Source organism: Tamandua tetradactyla, chromosome 26, assembly GCF_023851605.1.
Source record: "Tamandua tetradactyla isolate mTamTet1 chromosome 26, mTamTet1.pri, whole genome shotgun sequence".
NCBI classification, from domain to species: domain Eukaryota; kingdom Metazoa; phylum Chordata; class Mammalia; order Pilosa; family Myrmecophagidae; genus Tamandua; species Tamandua tetradactyla.
In genome coordinates, this window is record NC_135352.1 from 16,105,227 (window position 1) to 16,127,134 (window position 21,908).

Consider the following 21,908-nt stretch of genomic DNA (forward strand, 5'->3'; position numbering starts at 1 on the left):
ACCCTCAAACTCATATCTCCTCCTTTTACCTCCCTCTTTGCTGCCCCCTCCTCCTACTTCTTCACTCTTTCAGTCCTGCCATGATATTGCCTTCACATCACAAGTAAGAAGGTCAGGCTTCAAAGGGGGAACCACCCTTTCTCCTCCCAGCTGGTAGGTAGGGAGGTGGCAGAGAGCCCCAAGTAGAGTTGCCATGTAATGTCTCTCTGGGGAGGGGCATCCTGTAGGGGCAGAGAGCCACGCACAGGTGTCTTTCCCGGGTGTTCTCCCTGTTTCATTTCACTGCATTCCCTCCTTTAGAGAGGCTTCCCTGAGGAAACACCCAGGTCAAGGTGCAACCAGCCAAAGGCCGCTGGAGAAAGGGAACTCACTGGACCTTAGGCGGTGTCTTTCTGAGTTTAAAGGTTTTTAGCCCCAGGACTATCTCCGACTCCTTCTATCCAGTGAATGAGTCACTTCAGTGGAAAGGGTGTAAACCCAGGTGTGATATTGGCCTGTGGAAGACCCAGGTGTCCCAGGCCGGTGGGAGATCAGCTCTCTCCAGTGCAACCCTTGCATTCCACAGCCAGAAAACTAAAGCTCCAGGAGGTTAACAATTTGCCGGAGGCCCGGTGTCCGGGGAGGAGCTGGACCTGGAACCCTAGGTCCGGATTCCCAGCCCTGCTCCCTCTCCCTCCCCCTCCCCCTCCCCCTCCCCGTCCCCGTCCCCCTCCCCATCCAGTTATCATAAGATAATCGCGATGCCCGACCTGTGTGTCTGAGATCCTGCCCGACCCGTCACTTCCTCAATTTCCCCAGCACCGCTGTCGGGTTACCATGCCCTACCCCCCGCCCCCAAGCATACCACCCCCCTCCCGTCCCCGGCTTTCTTCCTTGTCTTGTCCCCTCTCACCCCACACGCTTTTCTCAGGGCCAGCTGGATGAAGTGATGCAGGGCACCTCTACCCAGACATTTATCGTGCCAAAAGGAAGACTGCAAACACAGAGGGCCGCCCCGTGCAGATCCCCGCGGGGATCCCGTTGGGAGAGGGGGTGCAAATGGGGTCTCCGCGAGGGGGTCAGACAGCTCCAAGCCTAGGCGAGGGGCGGAGCCTCACTGTCCGGAGGGCGGGGGTAGGGTGGGGAGGAAAGGGGCGTGAGGAGTTTGGAGCCACCGAGGGCCGGCGAGCCCGGAGCCCGCCGGGGAGGCAGCCTGGTGCGCTGGAACCCGGGGCGGGGTGGGGGTGGGGGGGCGCGGGGCGGCGGCGCGGACGGCGGAGGTGCGGCGGGAGCCCGGGCGGGCGGCGTCACCGGAGGCGGAGGGGGCGGAGCCGCGCTCGCAGCTGCCACCCGGGCCGCCGGGCCGAGGCAGACCTCACCCGCCCGCCGCCGGGCACGCACGGCGCGCAGCCACTCTCCAAACAATGCTCCCGGGCGCCCGGCGGGGCCGCGGGCGGCTGGGCGACGGACGGCGAGGCCGGGGGAGCGCAGCCCCGAGGTGAGCCCGCGCCGCTTCCTCCAGTTTCCGCCTCTTTTTGTCTGCCACACGGAGCCGCAGAGGGGAGGTCTGGATGGGGCGCTGCAGCCGCGGGGACCGAACGGGGCGATCCCCCGTCGGCGTGCCCCCGGGGTGACAGGCAGCCGCTTGGGGAGGGTGGAGCGTCCGGACCGCGTGCGCCGGGGTTTGTGCGGTTTGGGAGGTGGGGGGGGGGGGGGGGCCGGGAGGCGCCGAGCCTGGAAGCGAGTGAGTGGTGCCCGAGGGGGTCTTTTCAATTCATTCGCCGATCGCGCTCTTTAAAACCGGGAAACTTTCCTTCGAGTTCCGGCAAGCGAATCCGATTGTTCTGATGGTTTTGCTGGTCTTGTCTGGGCAAGAGACCGAAGCGGTTTGGAGATTGCTTGGGTCGGAGACTTCTTTTCCAGGGCGGGAGTATTATCAAAGTTGCAGACAGAGAAAGAGAGGGAGGCCGCCGGGACCCCGGGGGTGATAGATTGGGGACCTCAAGGTGGCTGTCTCTTATGCAGCACCGCGTTGCTTGTCAGCCTCGGAGCCTTAAGAAGAAACGAGGTGATGCCTTTTTCCCGAGCGATGGCTGAGCGTACTGTGAGCAAGTTCTTAACCTTTGCTTGTGCTGTCCCTCCTCCTCCACCGGACGCGTGCACACACACACACACACACACACACGCACACACTTAGAAAACAGAACCTCTACTTTCCAGTCCAATGAATGGGTCTGGAGACGGCCGGCTGTTCGCAGCAGGCAGAGCCGAATCACCGTGTGTGTGTTTATTGCTCTCAGGTAAAGCTCAACCAGCACATGACTTTGCAGAGCCCATACACCGCAAAGCCTAAAGGTCTAGGGGGTGAGGCTTTTGCACCCAGTCTAGAGCCAGGAGTCAGGTGTCCGGAAGGCCTTATTGATCATTGGCCTGAGCATTCATTAAGAACTCCTTTCACCTCTCCCCTCTCCTTTTTGAGAAGGAAATTTGACAGGAAACCTTGGAGGATTCTGCAGTTATTTTATCAAAGGATCCTGTGGAACTCCAGTATCCTTCTTATTGGTTTCGACTTTAGTAGCTGCAAAATCATTTTCCTTCCACTGAGATTAGGTTACACAGCACTGAAAAAAAAAGAATAAAAAGTACGTGAAAGCATGACTTAACCTCCGTGTGTGTGGAGGGGGTGGGGTGCCTTCAACTTGTCACTTTCTCCTTTCTCTCTGGGCAACCCCAGGCCAACGGAATGTGTTGAAATCTAAGCAAACAGCTTCTCTACATATTTCTCCACGCACCCCCACCCACCCCACCCCCGCCCAGTGTTGAATTAATTTAATTGTGCTAATCTTTAGATGATTTTTTTTTTCCCTAGAATTCTGTCATTCCAGCGTAGGGCATAAGCAATTTTGATGCAATTATAAGAGGCTTTTTGAGCCAAAGCATTTAAACTTTATGGATCTGGTCACTCTGATTCTTCAGATTTCTTCTTGAAATGGGGTGTGAGCCTGTTTGACAGCCTCAGCTTTGCAAACTGTATCCACGAATTGTAGTGCAGAAGTTTGCTGAGGCAAAGAGCTGTTATCATGACTTGGGATCAAAAAAGAATGCTGAGGTTTTTTTTCTCATCTCACCCCGCAGCCTCCCACTGAAATGGGGGAATTTGCATAATTCTGAGGGCCCGCCTCACTCAGAGGTAAGGAATGTGGGCTGGGAAGATTTCATTCCCAGGCTAAGGCAAGCTGGCGCTGGGTAGGCAAGGCTCTCCTGTTCCTTGAACCCCACTTGCATTTTTCACCATCTTTTTATTTAAAGCAAATGGGAGATAATTCTGGCACAGAACCCCTGTAGACAGACAGCACTAGAAAGGAGCCTTTTCTGGCTTGACATGGGAGTAAATTCTGTTAGCTGCCCGATACTGAGAACCAGTTTTAACAAGGGCTTCATTCTATTCTCTTCTTCAATGACTTCTCCCTAAAAACCTTTGCATCTCTACATAGTTGTGTGGTAGAAGTAGTACCCACCCAAATGTCAGAGAATTTCAGAGCCAGACATGGGAGTGAGGAGAGCGCTCATAAACCGATGAGTGGGTCCTGAAGAAAACCCACCCGTTAGTAATTCAGAGCCTGCAAAAGTCCTCAGGGGCTGTCAGAGCTTAGAAAGTAGGGTCTCTGGCACTGCTCTGACCGGTTGGTGCTTTCAGTAGCCTCTTAAAGAGGAAATGAGACGTTGCCACCCTAAACGGTCGCTTGTGAATCTGTGGTGGCCCCTGAGGAAGTGATTGGACACCGACCTCCTCAGGTAGCCCAGCCATATGATGAACCAGCAGGAAATTGAGGAGACCACATGGAACTGGTTTCCAGACTCTCTCCCTCCACCCCTCTGAGGAGGCTTGGGAGCCTTTGCCTGCAGTTAGAGGCGGGTGTGAGTGTCATTTGGGGGGGGGGGGGGGGCGGGCAGTCAGTTAGGGGCAGAGAGGCCAAAGCAGACTTTACCCATCAGCTCTACAGGACAGACCTTCTCTGTGCCCTGGGGGAGGGGGGGCGGGCAGGGGTGTGGAGAGTAATTGCATTATTGAAGAGCAAAATGCTTCCTCTACTTTTCCCCTCCACCAAATCTCTCTGTGGCTTGAGATTGTTGGAGAAAGAAGAAAATGTGCTGTGCCTCCCTTCCTTGTGGAAGCCTAGTGTCCTCTTTCCGGGGACCTTGGGGAGGGATGGACTTGCTACTTGGGTTTATTTGGGGGTGAATAAGAAGAACCTAGCCAGCAATCACCTTAAAGAGAGGGACCTAAAAGACCTTCACAATACTTGCTGAAACACAAATAGTTGTCCTTTATCCCATAGCGTTCATTTAGCACAAAGATGCAGTGGGCTTCACTGTTGATTTTGGAAGGAAAAGCAGCAAATTTAGCATCAGCCCTTGTTGACTAAGCGCCGCTGTCTGTGAGTGTGGGAGACAAGAAGGAGAGAGTCCTTCCCACAAAGATTCTGGAATGATCTTTGGGGCTTCTGGCTCATCCCACCTGGTTAGTCCTGTTGATAGTTTAGGGAGCATCAGCCTCAAGCAAATTCTCATGAGAAGAAAGTGGTTCACCTGAGATTCTTAAAGATGATTTTCTTGTGAATGCTCTCTTTATGGGAAGTCATAGGTAAAGAAGAACGCTAAGCAAGCAAACAGAAAATGGCAAGCGGTTGTGTTTGATGGGTGATGTAGCGAAGTAAGGAGCCAGAGTTGGCATCGCTTTCCAGAACCAGCACTCTCTGGGATTTAATTTTATGTCTTTGCCATTCTTTCCCCACCTGTAAAATGGGGATGACAACTGCGTGACAGGGGGTGTTATTCGGAATAATTGATAAATGTCTACAACTCATTGAGCTCCTCTTCCAGGGTGAATTTACAAGGTATTTTGGTGTAAACTGTCCGCTTTCAGTTTTACTCATTGCTCAGAGGTGATGAACTCTTTCAGCAAGCTGTCATGTTTCCAGATTTAGGAAAAATAACTATTTAATAATAAGAATAATCTCTCCTCTCTCTTATATTCTATCCAGCCACCCTTAGAGCACAGGACTATAGTGATCAATTCCTTTCCTTCTCCACCCCCACCTCCCCTCCAACCCGAGACTGCAGCCCGAGCTTTGCTGACCTCACCCAGCAAAGGGCTGAATAACTTATATTAAGCAAGGGAGGGCAAAATTCTCAAGATGCCAGACCTCTAGCTATTGTTCCCCAGGGTTGGGGGAAGTGGGGGCTGCAAGCCAGCATCACATCTTCCTCCTTTCTCAACCCATTCCAATCTCTGTTTGCTCAAAAGTATAGATTACAATGCTAATTTCGGGGCCAAGCCTGTCTCCCTTCTCCCATAGTTTCTGGGTTGAACTGTAGGACATCTTCTGGAAGCCACCGTTTTAGTTGCTGTCTTGGTTTAGCTCTTGTTTCTCTGGAGCAATGTCCCGGCTCTGTATATACTACAGCATGGAATACATGCATGAAGAACAGGCTTCTCATCTCAAACCCAGTGTGAGTTCTTCCCAAGATGTCCACGCATTCAGGACTTTAGAGGACTGAATGACCCTTCTACTCTCTACTCAGTTGGCAGAGCTGTTTGATATTTATAGCTTCTGATAAGGCTAAGTCATTAAATGATGACTAATGAACAGGCTTGAGAAAAATGGGTGAGGACATCCTAATCAATAGAATAATAATCTCTACTTAATTTCTCCTTCTCCTTTTTGCGTTCCTCCCCCTCTACTCCAATAAATAATCACGTTCTAATTGATAATGAAGGGGCTCTCTAATCAGGCCATGGTTTTGCCTTTCCAGGAAGCTATCCTGTGACCAGCATCCGCCAACCTCACGCCCGAGAGCCGGACACAAGATGAACCAGTGCACGGTCCTCTCCAGATGCACCAGACCATCTGCCTGAACCCCGAGAGCCCCAAAATGTCCGCGTGCAGTGAGTTTGTGGAGCACATCTGGAAGCCCGGGTCCTGCAAAAACTGCTTCTGCCTGCGGAGTGACCACCAGCTGGCGGCAGGCCATCCCCAGCCGCGAGCAGGCAGCCTGCCCCCGCCTCCTCGCCTGCCCCCCAGGCCTGAGAACGGGCGCCTGGAAGATGAAGGCGTGAACAGCTCACCCTACTCAAAGCCCACGATTGCCGTGAAGCCCACCATGATGAGCTCCGAGGCCCCGGATATGTGGCCGGAGGCCAGCCTGGGTGCCGAGGTCCCGCAGGTGAGACTGACTCACCCCGGTGGAATTTTTACAGGGGTTGTTCCTGTTTTAACATTCGGTGGCTGGCTGGCAGCCAGGGAGGGCTGTTGGAGCAAGTATCCTCCAGGATGGCTTCCCGTCAGGTCACCCCAGGATTGCTCTTGCCTGACTGCCGAGTATTTTGCTATTGCACGTCCTAACTGTCCCTTCAGGCTAAGAATCAGTAACCCACTCCTTCAAAATTTCATCCTGTCATTGGGAGATAGTATAAGGGCACGTAAAAACGAAGCTTCTTTTAAAAAGTTAAAAAAAACAAACAAAAAACTTTCTAGTTGATAATTTCAAATATAAACATAAGTAGCAATCACTGTATAATGAACCCCACATACCCATCACAAGTATAATGACCAATCTCATTTTTGTCTCTGCCCCTGTCCACGCCCTTGTCCACTCCCCCGTCCCCTATGATTATGATGCAAACCCCAGACTTCATTTCTTAACATATCTTGAAAAGAAACATTCTTTTTAAAAAGATAGAAACACAATACCATTCTCACACGTACAACAATGAACTGCGATTCCTTAACATTATCTGCTGCCCAGCAGTGTTCATATGTTTTCAGTTTCGATGCTTGATTTTTACCAGCATTCGCCCAGAATCGCTACAGATAGTTGCATCCCTAGAGCCCAGCCCGTTCTGCTCCTCTCTCAGGTCACCCTTAAACATCTGCATTTATTTCGAGGACGTGTGGAGCAGGGAGCAGGGCTGCTGGAATCTGCAGCCTCCGGACACTTTTCAGAGTCTGTTCATGTAGGACATAGTCTGAGAACTGCTTGCTACTCGTTTGACCTCTTTGCCTGTTCTCGGTTCTCCTGCACCACTAGGGTGAGTGGATTAGGGAGGCTATGGTCAATTTTAAGCCAGGCAAGGTGCTGTGGTAGAGATGAACTCAATGCCGCCTTCAGGGCTGCCCCACTTTTCCTCAGCTGGTCACACCCATTCACCTGGCCCTCCTGGCTACCTCCAGCTTTCCCGGACTCTAAATTCCTCGTCATCTTGGAAATGAACCAGGTTCATGTCCTCCCTCGAGGCTGCTTCTGCAGGAATGGGGTGGGGACTGGGGCGTCATTGATGGTTATGGCCAGTTCACCTCTCTAGCTCATCGTTCAACTAGTCCAGCCACTTAGGCGGGCATTGCTTCGGCTGAGATCACTGCCTGTAACCGGGAGAAAGAGCAGCTCTTTGGCATGGTCTGAAGCAAAGTCCAGAAAGACACGGAATGGTCGTGGCCAGCTCAGCAACCGTCCGTTATCGTCTCCTGCCCCCAGCCCCCATGTCAGGTGCTTTAAAATTGCTTCTGACTTTGGTGTCTTTGCAAAGACACTGTAACGGGGTTATGCCAAAACCAACACACAAAAAGCAAACTGAAAAGAAAACCCAAAACCCTATCCCAAAATCTGTAGGATTCACCTCGCCCGACAGTTGTGAAGGAGAAGGCGAAATGTTCTTTTTTTAGAGGTTTCCCCCCACTCCACCCTACCCCTCACTCAGAGAGCCAAGCCACAAGAATGACCAACTCTGGCTGTGAAGCGCAGCTCAGGTTTTAGGACAGTGACCCAATGGGGACCCCATCAATGATGATAAGAGTTGTGTGGGGACACCAGAAGCTTGGGGTGCTTTAGAACTAGAACTGAGTGGGCAGCTGCCATACCCTTCGCTGCCATTGAGAAGACCATTTACAGTGTCCCGGCACTTCTTTTCCTCGCTCCCTTTTTTATCTGACAAGGCCTAATGTAAGTCTTTTTATCTTGGGTCCATCCAGGTCCTCTGGAGACCAGCACCCAGCAAGCTTCCCCTCCAGAGGCAGGAAGACGGACCCAGAGCTTACCCAAGCAGCTTCCGGGGCGCACAGAAGCCCGGGGTTCCCTTGGCCCCTGCTGACGGCAGCCCTCGCTGCCCCCCTACTTACGCCATGGTCGCCGGGCCCAGCCTAGAGATCCGGGGTGAAAGGAATCTGGCCTTTCACCCTGTGAGTTTTCCGGATGAGAAAGGTGGGCGAGAGGATAAAACCACGTTTTCCTACCAGGAGTCGCCATCTGCTCAGGAGAGCTTCCGCCAGAAGCTGGCGGCCTTTGCAGGGATGGCATCTGGCTGTAGCAAGGGCCCTGGCCCCTGCTGCCCTCCGCAGCTCTTCAGGGACTCCCCGCCCTCTGAGGTGGACAGTGACCAGAGGTGCTCGCCCTCAGGGGACAGCGAGGGGGGAGAATACTGCTCCATCTTGGACTGCTGCCCCAGGAGTCCCGACGCCAAGGACATGTCACAGGCTGAGGGCTCGAGACTCAGACACGGCAGAGGGGACCGCTCGCCAATGCCCTGGGACCAGGGCACGCGGGCTGGGACGCCCACGGAGGAGAAGCGGGTTTTGAGCTTCCCGAGGGAATGCTGCAACCAGGAACTGAACGAGAAGGTGTCCCGCCCTGGGTCCCAGAAGCCATCGCTTGCCTCAGAGGCTGCCAGCTCTTCCGACGGTGTGTCCTGTGGGAGCGGCAGCAGTGGCACCAGCAGCCCCTTTGCCCCCCATCTCGACAGTGACTATTGTTCCCTGGTCAGGGAACCTGCACCCGAGAAGCAGCTGGAATCTGCATGCCACACAGGGGTCTCGGGCAGATGCCCTGGACTGGCTGGGGAGCTCCAGCCCCCAGCCCACCCCAGGGGGGCTGGGCAGCCCGAACCTATCTATGCAGAGAGCACCAAAAGGAAAAAGGCCATGCCCCTGCTTTCCAGGCCCCAGGCCAAGGCAGAGCAGGCAGCAGTTGCCCAGGGCCAGGTACGGACAGGTAACTCGTGGGCTGAGAAAACAGCATCCGGCTGGGGCCGGGACAGGGAAGGCACCGAGAGGGCCGCCCAGGTGGCAGCCACCATCACGGTCATGGCAGCCCACCCAGAAGAGGATCACCGGACTATCTATCTGAGCAGCCCTGACTCTGCTGTGGGGGTGCAATGGCCCCGCGGGCCAGTGAGCCAGGACTGCGAGGCGGCCGAGGAGGGGACCCCTGCCGGGCCAGGGCTGAGCCCCAGGGACAGCCGTCCGCACGGTGCAGGTGACAGCGTGCCCGCCGCGAGGCCCGCCATCCCCCCCAAGCTGTCCCGGAGCAGCCCCGGGGGATCCCCGGTGTCATCCTCCGCCTCCCCCGTGGCCGACCCCAGCGAGGGCAGCTCCAGCAGCGCCAGTGGGCCCCAGCCCGCGCCCCGAGGCCCCGCCGAGCCGGCTGCTCCCTGCCGCGCCCCCGGCGCCGCCACCGCCAGCGAGCCCGGCGGGAACCCGCCGCCCGCGGCCGCCGCCACCTCCGCCGCGGACCCGAGGCGGCCCAGGTTCCAGACCGGGACCTGGAGCCGGCAATGCCGGATCGAGGAGGAGGAGGAGGAGGTGGTGGAACAGGAGCTGGCCAGTCGAGGCTGGGGAAGGCGAATGGGAAACGGCCTCCCCGACTCCCAGGCCTCCTCCACGTGGCACCGGTTCCGCCCCGCCGAAGCCCCCGGCGCGCAGAGCGCCAAGGTCGGGGCTGGTATGAGCAAGTCGGCCTCCTTCGCCTTCGAGTTCCCCAAGGACCGAAGTGGAATGGAGACGTTTTCGCCCCCGCCCCCGCCCCCAAAGTCCAGGTGAGTGTGATTGGCGTGTCTCACCACTCCCACCCCCACCCTGGGTTCGGAAGAAAAGGTGGGTCCGGCAGGACAAAGGGCTTCTCCCCAAACCTGGTCAGTAGTGATCTTCCTTTGCCTCCCCTAGCCAGATTCTGTCCTGTGTCCCAAGGGCTCCTGTCTGCTCCAGAAGCCCTCGTGCCTTCATTGAAATTCCCAGAGCCCAGTGCAGGCATGAGGAAGCCGGGCAGCCACTCCTGTTTGTGCACAGCAGGCAAACCTGCAACCTGGGGGCCTGGTTAGGACTGGCTGTTCACAATGAATCTTTCAAAGAAATATGGTCAAACCGTCACTCTTTTTTAATACATATATATATATTGCAAAATACATATATATATATTGCAAAATCTTCAATCATCATACAGTCCATCCAAAGTATACAGACTTTTTTTTCTAATTACTTTATTGTGAAGTATTCACACGCATACATTCCATACATAGTGGGCAATCCGTGGCTCACAGCATCGTCACATTGTTGGGTATTCATCACCTTGACCATTTTTTTAGAAATTGGCATCACTCCAGAAAAAGAAATAAAAAGTGAAAAGAAGAAAACCATATCTCCATACCCCTTACCCCTCCCTCTCATCGACCACTGGTATTGCAATCTACCCAATTTTATCCCCCCTATTATTTATTTTTGTCCTTATTTTTTACTCATCTGTCCATACCCTAGATAAAGGAAGCATCGGGCACAAAGTTTTCACAAACAGATGATCACATTGTAAAAGCTATATCATTATACAGTCAACTCAGCTCAGCAGTTTTAGGTACTTCTCTCCAGCCATTTCAATATAAAGGGGATATCTGTATAATGCATAAGAATAACCTCCAGGATAACCCCTCGACTCTGTTTTGAAATCTCTCAGCCACTGTGACTTTATTTTATCTCATTTCTCTCTTCCCCCTTTGGACAAGAAGCTTTTCTCAATCCAGTGATGCCGGATCCTTGTTCCTCCCGGGATTTCTGTCCCATATTGCCAGGGAGATTTACATCCCTGGGTGTCACCTGCCACGTAGGGGGGAGGTTGCCCATACTTTTATAATCTGGTACTCTTTTCCCCATCTCTCGTAAGTCTTAAGCAGGCTTTCTCAGGGAAACCCTGAAATTTTCCATTTATTGACACATGAAACAGGGCAAGAGGAAGCTTTGCTCCACGATTTTGGGGGATAGGGAGGTGGTGAGGCAAATTAGCGACACCAAATATATGCTCAGGAAGCCTGTTCGTGCTGACAGTTACCACAGTGGGAATTGGGCCTGGGGGCCAAAGGCAGAACAGCGGAGGCTCTGCACGTGGTTAGTAACCCTCTGATGTGGTTTTACAAAGAAAAAAAAGAAACTTTCATTTTAGCATTCTGAAACTCACAGCTTTCTCCACTGCTTCGCTAGTATCTCCTGCCGGTTTAAAGTACCTTGAAAAGGCTCAGGAAAAAATAAATGTCTTTTTTTAAAGCTATTGAGCTATGCATGGAATTTGAATTCTCGGGGGGGGGGGGGGAGAAATTCCTTGATTAGGGCAAAACTGATTCCTGTCAGGGGAAGGAGAAACCTGCTGTTTTTCCAAAAATGACAGCATTTCTGAATCGACCTTCTCTAGTCTAGTCATTTCCAGCAGTTTGGTTTCAGCTTGACATGTCTCCAGGTGGATGTCACAAGGAAGGGAGTCAAATGCAGAGAGAGGCAGCTGTGACACTTGGCTTTGAATATCCAGTTGTCTCAGGTTGTATTGTGCTCTGACGTGGGTTTTTTTGTTGTTGTTGTTGTTTTTCCATAATAACCCTACTGTGCTCTGATTATGCACTGACTACATTTGCAGAATCAACATTGTCCAGATTCCCAGGTGTCACAGACTATCTGTGGCTGCAGGTTCAAGTCCCTGCCTGAGAAGAGCTCTGATTTATATGGCACTTACTATGGGCCAGGAACCTTTATCTGCAGAATAATCCTAGCGGGCAGGAATTACTATCCCAATTTTACAGATGAATAAATGGAAATAGAAACAAAGTCACCTGCCTAAGGCTTCAGAGTTTGTTCTCAAACACAGCAATGACAAAAGGACATCGAGCAGGGCGTGAGAGTAAAGCACTGCCCTTGTATCTGTCTGCCTCATTCTTGGGTAGTTTAGTGAAAAGCACAGGTTTGGCATCAGGAAACCAAGCTCTCATTTAGAGGCTGAGTGGTCTTTTTTTTTTTTTTTTGTAACATACTCTTATTTATTCTCGAAGTCAAATCATGATCCCAAGCACATATTAATTAGAGTTAGTAACAACCTGTGGAAATATGATAGCCAAAAAAGGAGATCCTTTCTCCAACCTATAAATGCACACGCACTTTACCAAATAGGCTATCAATATCCCTAAGCTAGGATATTTCCATTTTAGTCAGAGAGTAGATTTGTGCACTTACGATTTACTGAGAAATAATGTCATTAGATATACTATGGAACAGTCTTATTATCAAGGCACATAAATATAGGAGCATTTGTTTTTTTCCAAGCAAATACACAATTACTTTTATCATTGGATATGAGAATGAGAATGCTTTTCTGTTGTCATGAAGCCACAATGGTCTTAGCCAATTTTGTCGATATTATGCATTTTAAGTATGAAAGGTGGAAAAAAGTATAAAAATGTATGTTCTTTCAATTTATTTATAGTGTTTCATTTTCCAAAAACAGATTTATATATATATGAAAAATCATTTGCAAATATACCATAAAGTTCAACTAAACGCAATAAAATAGAAATCATTCTTTAATAATATACATCGAAACTTAAGCCCCAATGAGAAGATATTTTAACAATATCTATTTTCTTTAAGAATACTTAGACTATTTTTAACATATGTGTTAATGACATTTTAACCAATATTTTATTCATTCAAATTAGCAAGGGGAAAAGGACTTAAGTGACAAAATTAACATTTACTGTCCAGTGTCTTAATTTCCTGGCTGCTAAGACAAATACCATGCGATCGCTTGGCTTAAACAACAGGACTTTATTGGCTCATGGCTTCAGAGACCAGAAGGCTTGTTTTTTTCCAGGGCGGGTAGCATTCTGGCTGGCCGCCAGGTCTTAGTTAGGTTCCTTGACTTTCCCATCACAAGTAAATGTCCGCTCCCTTCTCTTCCCAGGTTCTTGCTGATTGTCGCTTCTTCTTTGTGGCATTCTTTTTTTTAAACCAAATGACATACAAACACGAACATTTTTACCATATGATCATTCCATTCTTGGTATATAATCAATAACTCACAGTATCATCACATAGTTGTATATTCATCATCATAATCATTTCTTAGAGCATTTTCTTTGTGACATTCTTTCTCCATATCTGAATGTCTTCTGCTTCTAAAGGATTTCGGCCTTTTATAGCTTGAGGTGTGAATCCTGAAGGCTCTCATCTGGGAGGGGAAAGCCTTTGGATGCAAGAAAGACTGAGCGTTCTTGAGCCAGCCACTTGCTACGACTGAACCTCTGGATGACTCTTCTTTAAGATGGGATAACAACACTTTTATGACACCTGTCATTGGAAGGGTCAAATGGGAGAACAGCAGGATCCAGTGCAGAGGTTAGTTTTAGGGTTGGCACAAACTACTCTGAGCTACTGACTAGGGCAGTTCCACCCACATCTGATAAAACGTGACCCAATCCGAGAAGCACCATCTGAGCCTTGGAGAAGTAACTCAGCCTTTCTTGTTTAAGACTCACAGGGCTTGGACAAATCCCCTTAGCCAGGTAGGGTTGTTTTTGCTGTGGTCATTTCTTTACTAGAAAAGCTGTGTGTTTACAGAATAACCAACCATAAAATATGGACTTCCCGTACGCTATTTCACCACCAACACTTTGCATTGGTGTGGGATGTTTGTTATAATTGATGATAAGCACACTTTTATGATTATTCTGTTAATTAAAGTCCATGGTTTAACCCAGGGTTCACTGTGTGTATAGTGTAGTTCCAAGAATTTTTTTTTCTTTTACAGTATATACGATCTAACATTTCCCCTTTTAATCACATTCAGATATGTATTTCAGCTCTGTTAATTTCATTCACAATGTTGTGCTACCATCTCCACCGTCCATTACCTAAACATTTCCATCATTCCAAATAGAACCCTGTACATTAAGTTTAACTTAAGGGAAGTTAAGTTTAAGCCTTAAATTCCCATTCCCTATTCCTACCCCATCTCCTGGTAAACTATATTCTAGATTCTAACTTTATGAATTTGCTTATTCTAATTGCTTCAAATCAGAGACATCATCCGATTTTTGTCCTTTTGTGTTTGGCTTATTGCACTCAATATAATGTCCTCAAGATTCATCCATGCTGTCTCATGTATCAGGATTTCATTCCTTTTTACAGCTGAATAACATTCCATCATATGTATATATCACATTTTTTTATCCATTCATTGGTTGATAGACACTTGGGTTGCTTCCATCTCTGGGCAGTTGTGAATAATACCACTGTGAACATCAGTGTGCATATGTCTATTCGAGTTCTTTTCAATTCTTTTGGGTGCATACCTAGTAATGGGGTTGCTGGCTCATATGGTAGTTCTATAGGTAGTAGCTTCCTAAGGAACCGCCAAACTGTCTTCCACAGTGGCTGTGTTTCTATTTCTCTGTATCCACCCGAACTCTTGTTACTTTGTTTTTTTTTTAAATAGCAGCCATTTTAATGGGTGTGAATGGTATCTCATTGTGGCTTTGAGCCAGGCAAGGTTTTAATTAGCATCTGAGCTGAAATCGGAGTTTTTTTGGCCTACTTTGTGATGCTGAAACCATTGGAATGTATACAGCTCAAATCAGGTGGAAATCTCAGAGGTTCTGGGTCCTGGCTCTTCAAAGCACAAAAGCAAAACAAAAAGACAAGAAAGTTCTGATTTCCATGACTTGGGTGAAGAGGCTAGGAAATAAAATTAACTACCTTAAGGGAACATAAGAAAAAGAGCATCTCTAGGACTATTTTAAGTAAATCAAATTAGTGTGTATTTTCAGTTTGGGAAGATTTCCAAGCATTGCTGACATTTATCTCTTGAATCTTCACATAAGATAAGAGGTCTGGGTGGGATCATAAACTGATTTAGTTCTGGAACTTCCTGAGTTCCTCAGTGGGTGGCACCAGGGAGCCCAGTTTTCAAATCCACCAGGTCAGAGTGTTGGCAGATCCAAATGTTAAAGAGAATGTGGCCCTTAGCTGATCCAGTGCCCAAACCAGGACCTGCCTGGTCATTTATGGCACGGTTGGTGTCATCTTTCCAAGATGGAAAAAAATATTGCATGGTTTTCCAGGACATGCAGGCTTAACCTGTGGGCTCATTTGTTAGATGGATCCCATTTCTGATTAGCCTCTCCGGTGAGCAAAGAGAATCACTCTCATTATGTTTTTTGTGCATTCAGCACTCTAAAAGAGAAGGGTTGCTTAATTCAGGGCAGTGTTATTTTCCACTGACACATGGTGGAGATAGAGACGGGTTCAGCTGCTTTCGTGGACCTTTATGGAAGAACGGAGAACAATTTTCTGGGTTGAAGATTGCCTTGTTTTACGAAACTCACTCTGACCTGGAGGGGAAAAAGTAATCAATGTTCAGAATGACTATGCTTTCCTGTGGTCCTGTTTTGAATGTTTGGCAGTAGCTTATCTGTCTGTGAAACATTGTCCTCTGTATTCTCCCATGGGTGTTTTTGGAGGAACCCCTTACAGAGTAGAACAGATGGCTCTCACTGCTCATTAAAGGTGCCCTTCTCTACAGGTATTTAGGTGGTGGCCAGTTCTCTGCTTGGGCAGGTAGGGCTTCCTCCTACCTGCTGCTGAGGCAACCTCCTACATCCACACCCCAGCTCCCACCTCCTGAGAATGCCGGATCCCATCCAGTCTCTGGGTGGGGGAGTCTGCCCCAACTGTGGGCACAATTATAAGGTAAGGGTCGACAAGTACTGGTCAGGAAACTAAAAAATTACCGGAAGGAAGTGTGAACTTCTTAGTTTAAATGCCATATGCAAGACATAGGCCGTTTAATGACTGCAGTAGTGCCTGGGGAAACAATTAAGATGCAAAAGAACCGCATTTATTTCTGCCTTTTATTTCTTTGCCAATGCAAACCTGGTTTTCAATGACTTAGGATTTTTGAGTGACAAGGTCAGTTGAGAAAGAATCAGTTGGTGAGGGCTGAGAAGGGTTTCACAAAGAAACTCCAAATCAGAATGATAGGCATCAATTCAGATGTGCAATTAGAGGACAGCAGGGGAATAAGAAATAAGACAGGTGTAGGTGATTTCAGTTTCCGGCCCCCAAGAGAGACTAATCAAAAGAAGGCAAAGTTTCCCCAAGAAAGTAAAAGATGTTGTTTTACGTTTATCATGCATATTAATTGTATTACCCGCTATTTAAGTTCTCCCCTTTTTCCATAGGGATTCTTGGGAGCTAAGCCCAAGTCTGCCTTTCAGCTTTGCTCACTCTTACTTCTGCTCCCTTCTCCCTTCCAACTCTGCTTCTCAGAAGATGAGGGAATTCCTGTGTCATCGATGAAGCTCTTTTCTGTCCACTGAAGGGCACTTTTTTTGTTGGCCAGAGGAACGAAGATGTCTTTCATGTGTTGTCTCTCTTGTAACCTGGTTTCTTAGCCTGAGACTCGAGGATGGTAGTAAAATGAGTGAGATTCTCCAGAATCCCCAGAACTTGAATATTTGTTTCCAGATTCCATGCCCAATCTAATTAGATTTCCGAACGCTTCATTCTTGAGGCACTTTCTACTGGAGTGAATTACAGTGGGATGGCCAACAATTTGCCTGAAAACTCCATAGTTTCAATGTGTAATGGACTTTTCTGGGTGACAGTTTGAAAATCACAGTTAGTGTTCGGAAGGACTGATATGCTTAGAGAATCTTCTCTGATGATGTTTGTTTTTTGGACAGAACTTAAATTTGTGGGCTGGGGGTCAAATTGGTCCAGGGGAGCATAAATGCAGAGCAAATTTCAGTGAGAGGCATTGCCCTACAGACATGCACACAGCGGTTTGACAAAAGCACGCCTACCAGCAATGCAGGTTGGTATTCTGCCCCATGCCAGGGGAAAATTATTAGTTGGTCTCTACCCGTGAATTTGTGGATAGAACTGGAAACATTGGGCATCTATTGGTGTAGTAATCAGAGAGTATTGAACTTGATCCCTAGCTTCTTTTTCTGAAATAAAAAACCACTTCACTGAGTTAAAAGCAGTATGTAAAAAATAGTTAAGATCTTCTCTCTCCTTTTTGGATTATAACAGAGATTTGTTCTTGGATTTAACAGATATCTAGTAATTGCCTACTCCGTACCAGGATCTGTGCAAGGTGCTAAAAAGCCAATTATTGGGATCTGTGCCTTAAAATCCTGAGGGTTGAGTTGTTAGGAATTAAATCAGCAAATGTGTGACCTGACCATCCAAGGCTCAGCCCTGATTTGATTCGCTTTGACGAGACTGGTTCTCATAGGATCTGGAGTCTCACCACATTCCGTGTTCTGTTCAGTAGTGCAAAAGAAGAGCTCAGCTCATGTCCAGGAGTGCTTAGAGCCCCCTCCTTTAATGGCCTTTTGACCTGATCCAAGATACAATGCTTTCTATAGACTTATAAATAACCATTTATAAGAAATCGGCCAGATGCTCCTTAAAGGTACAGAGTATGCTTAGGTATCTATTATGCCTTAATGTCTGGTTTGGTGCCTAGCATGCAGTGGCTGCTCAAGAAGTATTAGATGAATGGACAGTTGTAGGCAGGGACCATGCCCTGTTTATTTCAGTTTTCCCAAGAGCACCTAACTTCAAGCTTTGCACATAATAGATGCTTAGAAAGGTTGAAGAGGAGAACAAGTAGCTTTAGAGTACTCACATCCAAGCATCTTTCTGAAACACAGATGTCCATTGGCCTCATAATCTGTTCACACCTCTGTTTTGGCTACTTAACACAGTGTGTCTTGCATTGCATTAAATTGATTCCATGTTTATAACTTTTCAAGAAATTGCCAGTTCCTAGGGTTACAAAGTCCATGACGAGCTTAGCATGGAGCCTGGTACATGGTAGGTATTCAATAAAGGGTTATTGAATGGTTTTTTTTTTTTTTTTTTTTGCAAAGGCCAGAATGAACTATAGATTAAACAGTTCTTGTCCTAATATTCCATGAGGTTTTGTATTGTAGTTCTGTGGCTATCCTTTCCTCTGTAGAACCTTGTCACCTTGAGTTAAAGGAGCTGAGGTTAATAATTATTTCTCCTTCAAGGTGGGCAAACACCATGTGGGCACAATGCATCCTTTCATGGATTAATTACTCCCCGATGGTTATACATTTCCACTTTTGCAACAGGGCTCTCTTACTTGGCTTTTTTTTTTGTAAGCTGAGCAGGTGTGTAGTGCCCTCCCTCTCTTGCCACGATAATTTCCTTTTCAAGTAATAATCATGTAAGGGCCTTTTTTTTTCCATCACGGAGTTGCAAGGAATTCTAGGGTGTAGTTTTACTTCTCTGAGAATAGATATTTCATGCTTTCTGAGATAGGTTGGAAAACACAAGCAAGGGCTGTGTGATCAAGCACCCCCCCCCCCCCCGGTCTTTCTAGGGGTCAGAGGCCAGCCTGTTTTGGGGATGTGAAACCCACCAATTGCTGGAAAAATTTCTCTGTTTGTAATGAAAGGAATGTTGTCGTTGTTTGGGGGTTGTTAATATCCTCATTTAAGGATTTGCATTTCCTTCCATCAGGGTTGATAAACCAACACAAAGCGCTCTCAGCCTTCCTTCTGCAACAGATAAGATGCGGAGTTGAAAGATCAGTATCCTCACTCTCTGTGAATAAATTGCTCATTATTTCTTTCTATTGACTTTTAAACAGATCACTAAAACTTCTGGGCATTAAGGATGCTCATGATATCCCTGTACAACTCTGTATATTCATCTGTGTTTCTCTAACAGACTTCTATAAACAACTTTTATTTGTTGAGGGGCCAGGCAAACTTGCAAACTGAAGACTACTTTAAAAAATACCCCCGTGTTACTCCAATATTTTGCTTTCCAGTAAATTTTAATTTCTGTCACTGTCAATCACCATGACTTCTTGGTATTTTGTTGCTCAGCTATTTCATATCTCTTTATGCCTGTGCTATAAAAGCTCTTCTGAAGTGTAAAGATCTAGGCAAATGATTGACAGAGTTGTAGGCAGCTCCTGCTCTTTGAGGGTTCCATATGGCAGTCAGAATTAATGGAAACACAAATAATGGACAAATACAAGAGTGGTTGAGATCAATTGACTTATTAGTAAATAACCAAAAGACCCTTGAAGGGAGAAAGCAAGTGAGAGGCTTCAGCGTTTCAGAACCAGTCAAAGTGGCAGCATCACTTGAAATAATTCTTATTAATGCATGCGGTCAGCAGGTAGATGGGATTTGGGGACCACATATTCTGGAATTGTGAGGTTCCAGAATGCCCAACATGCCAGTTCCAGTCAATTGGAGTAGCAATCTAGAGCTCCATCTGGAAAAGCATGAGGACCTCTGTCTCGTACACAGGAAAGCTTGCCATGACAGAACCTGTCTGCAGCATTTGCCAGAGTGGAAAGCAAAGACCCATGTACTACTTGCCAGTCCCACCTTAGAATCTAAAATTTACCTTCTATAGTGCAAAATCTTTGGTGATCAATAAACTTTCCCCAACTAATTTAAGTTTTTAAGATGTCCATTCCTGGTGGGGATATTTGATCTCTCCAGCGCAGGTGACACAACGCAAAGTGTTTTCTTTTGACACAACACAAAAGATATTTGTCTTCTTTGATGATGGCCTCAAAGTTCAGACCATAGTTCCAAAATGTCTTGTTTTCTCTTACTGAGTGATTATGAATATTCCACGAGTTTTTAACCTTTCTCGGAACTCTGCTTTGGTATGTAACATTTACCATTACCGTTAAGTCTATTATCTGTTCCTTAGCAGTATTATTTCCCTTTATAAACTTTAAATTTAGTTTTCCAGTCCTTGAGTCTTCTTAAACAACACGTGTTCACTTAGCTATATCTTTCTTGGCTTGTAGAACTAACTTTCTGTCCCAGCACTGGGGTGGTGGGTAGTAGTCAGTCTAGCAGGCATGTCAGAATCTTTTGGACAGATAGTTTGAAAATGGAAAGTAAGTCTTAGAATATAAATTTTTTTTTGGGAAAAGAAAAAAAACCATTGTTGTTTTTCTGAGTTTTCTTGACTGGTGATAAGAAGATAGACTGTCTTTTTTATAGAGATGCTCAACCAGGAGACAGGGCATGACCTTCCAGGAAAATAGAAGAAAACCCTGTCAGTGATACTTGCCAGTCTATCATATTTACTCAGCAACCTTCCTTCAAATCTCTCAAAGTGCCTTCTGTATATTCATGCTCTCTCTAGACCATGAAACAGAGATGTTGCTATATAGTGCATCCTAAGCTCATCCTATTCTCGAGACTTGTCCATGCTTCCTTCAGAAGCAGAAATTTCAGGAAGATAACAGGTGCCTTCTAGGTAGAATGAACATAACTTAGAGTTCAAGTCCTTGATCTTGACATTCATTTAATTACTAAATGACTTCGTGTGGGTGGGACAATTATGTTAAACTGTTGGGGAAAAATAGGTTGTGTATTAGATGACTTTGGGAAACTGGTTTACCATAAAGAGAAAAAAAAGCGGAAACCCTAATTCATCCCATACACAAAGGTGGGTTACAGGTGAAAAAAGATCCAAGGTGAAAGATAAAACCCAAAAGCTAATTTTTTTAAATTCAGAAGATGTTTAAGACGCTAAAAGTATGAACCATAAGATGGTCAAACTAAGGATTTCTGTTTCACTACGGATGCCTCAGGTAACAGATGGGTGATCAGTTTTAAGAAGGTGTGTATAAAAGACTGACAAGGGATTAATACATAGAATATGTAAGGAACTCTGGCAAATCAACTAGAACAATATGGGGGAAGCAGTAGCAAAATGGACAAAAGCCATGGATGAGCAAATAACCCCAAGGAGAACCAAAATGCCTGATTAGAATATGAAGAGCTGCTTTACCTCATTAGGAATCAGAAAAAATGTGAAATTAAGTAAGATGTCATTTTATATCCATCAGCTTGATGAAAATTACAAAGTCTGATAATACCAAATGTTGGCAAGATACAGGAAAACAGGTCTGCTGGTGGGAGTGTAGACTGGGGAGGTTGTTCTGAGAATAATCTGTCATCATCCAGTAAAACTAAGTGTCGAATGTGGAATACCGTATGCCCCCTGGATCTTTATTCTGGATTATATGCCTTGGAGAAACATACTCACAAGCCCATAAGGGCACAGATATAAGAAAATTCATTACAACACTAGGTTTATAGGAGCAGGAAGTTGGAGCAAACGCAGGTAGTCCTCTTTAGAGGACTAGATAAGTAAAATGTTGTGAATCTGAAATGAAATACTTAATGGCAGTCAGAAGTGATGAACTAGAAGTATATACAGAAGTATGGATGGACCTTACACTAATAGTGGGTGAAAAAACAAGAAACAGAGCAAGGTCTGTAGCACAATATAATTAATATAAATTGAAAACACCCACAGAGTAATATAATTTTTTAAAACACTAAATCCAAGGATAGATACCAAATATATACGATTGAGCGCCTGGAAGAGGAAAACTGGGAAAGTGGAGAATTGCAGTAGAGATGAGGATGAGAGGAAAACTGAAATGAAACAAGAGTGTGCCTTAGCACAGATGGACGCGAAGGTGTATCATTAATCAAGGCATATGATTTTCTCACCTCTGCTGCACTTGAAGTAAGTACAGACATAAAGAGAGACTGAATTGAACCATCTTAGGAATTTACTGGATGGGATGAAGTTCAACATGAGAGTGAATAATTTCAAGCAGTGCAAAAACTAATTCTAGAGGTCCATATGTACTGTTTGTTCAGAGTGATTTAAGGAAGGTGCCACTCACCAACCACCATGGGTGTCTGGGAAAGTTTCATAGAACAGCAAGGCAGGAGCCAAAACTTGAAGGGTGAA

The 21,908-nt window shown here is 46.9% G+C and overlaps 1 protein-coding gene across 1 annotated transcript in view; it reads left to right on the top strand.

Annotated features, from left to right (window-relative positions):
* The first annotated feature begins 1,418 nt into the window (after window positions 1-1,418).
* The window catches only part of PRAG1 (PEAK1 related, kinase-activating pseudokinase 1), a 61,203-nt gene continuing 40,713 nt past the window's right edge, over window positions 1,419-21,908 (top strand). Inside the window, exons 1-3 of the mRNA XM_077144730.1 lie at window positions 1,419-1,477; window positions 5,797-6,207; window positions 8,010-9,847. Coding sequence (XP_077000845.1) covers window positions 5,878-6,207; window positions 8,010-9,847 — 2,168 coding nt within the window. The 5' untranslated portion in view covers window positions 1,419-1,477; window positions 5,797-5,877. The remainder of the gene's footprint in view (window positions 1,478-5,796; window positions 6,208-8,009; window positions 9,848-21,908) is intronic.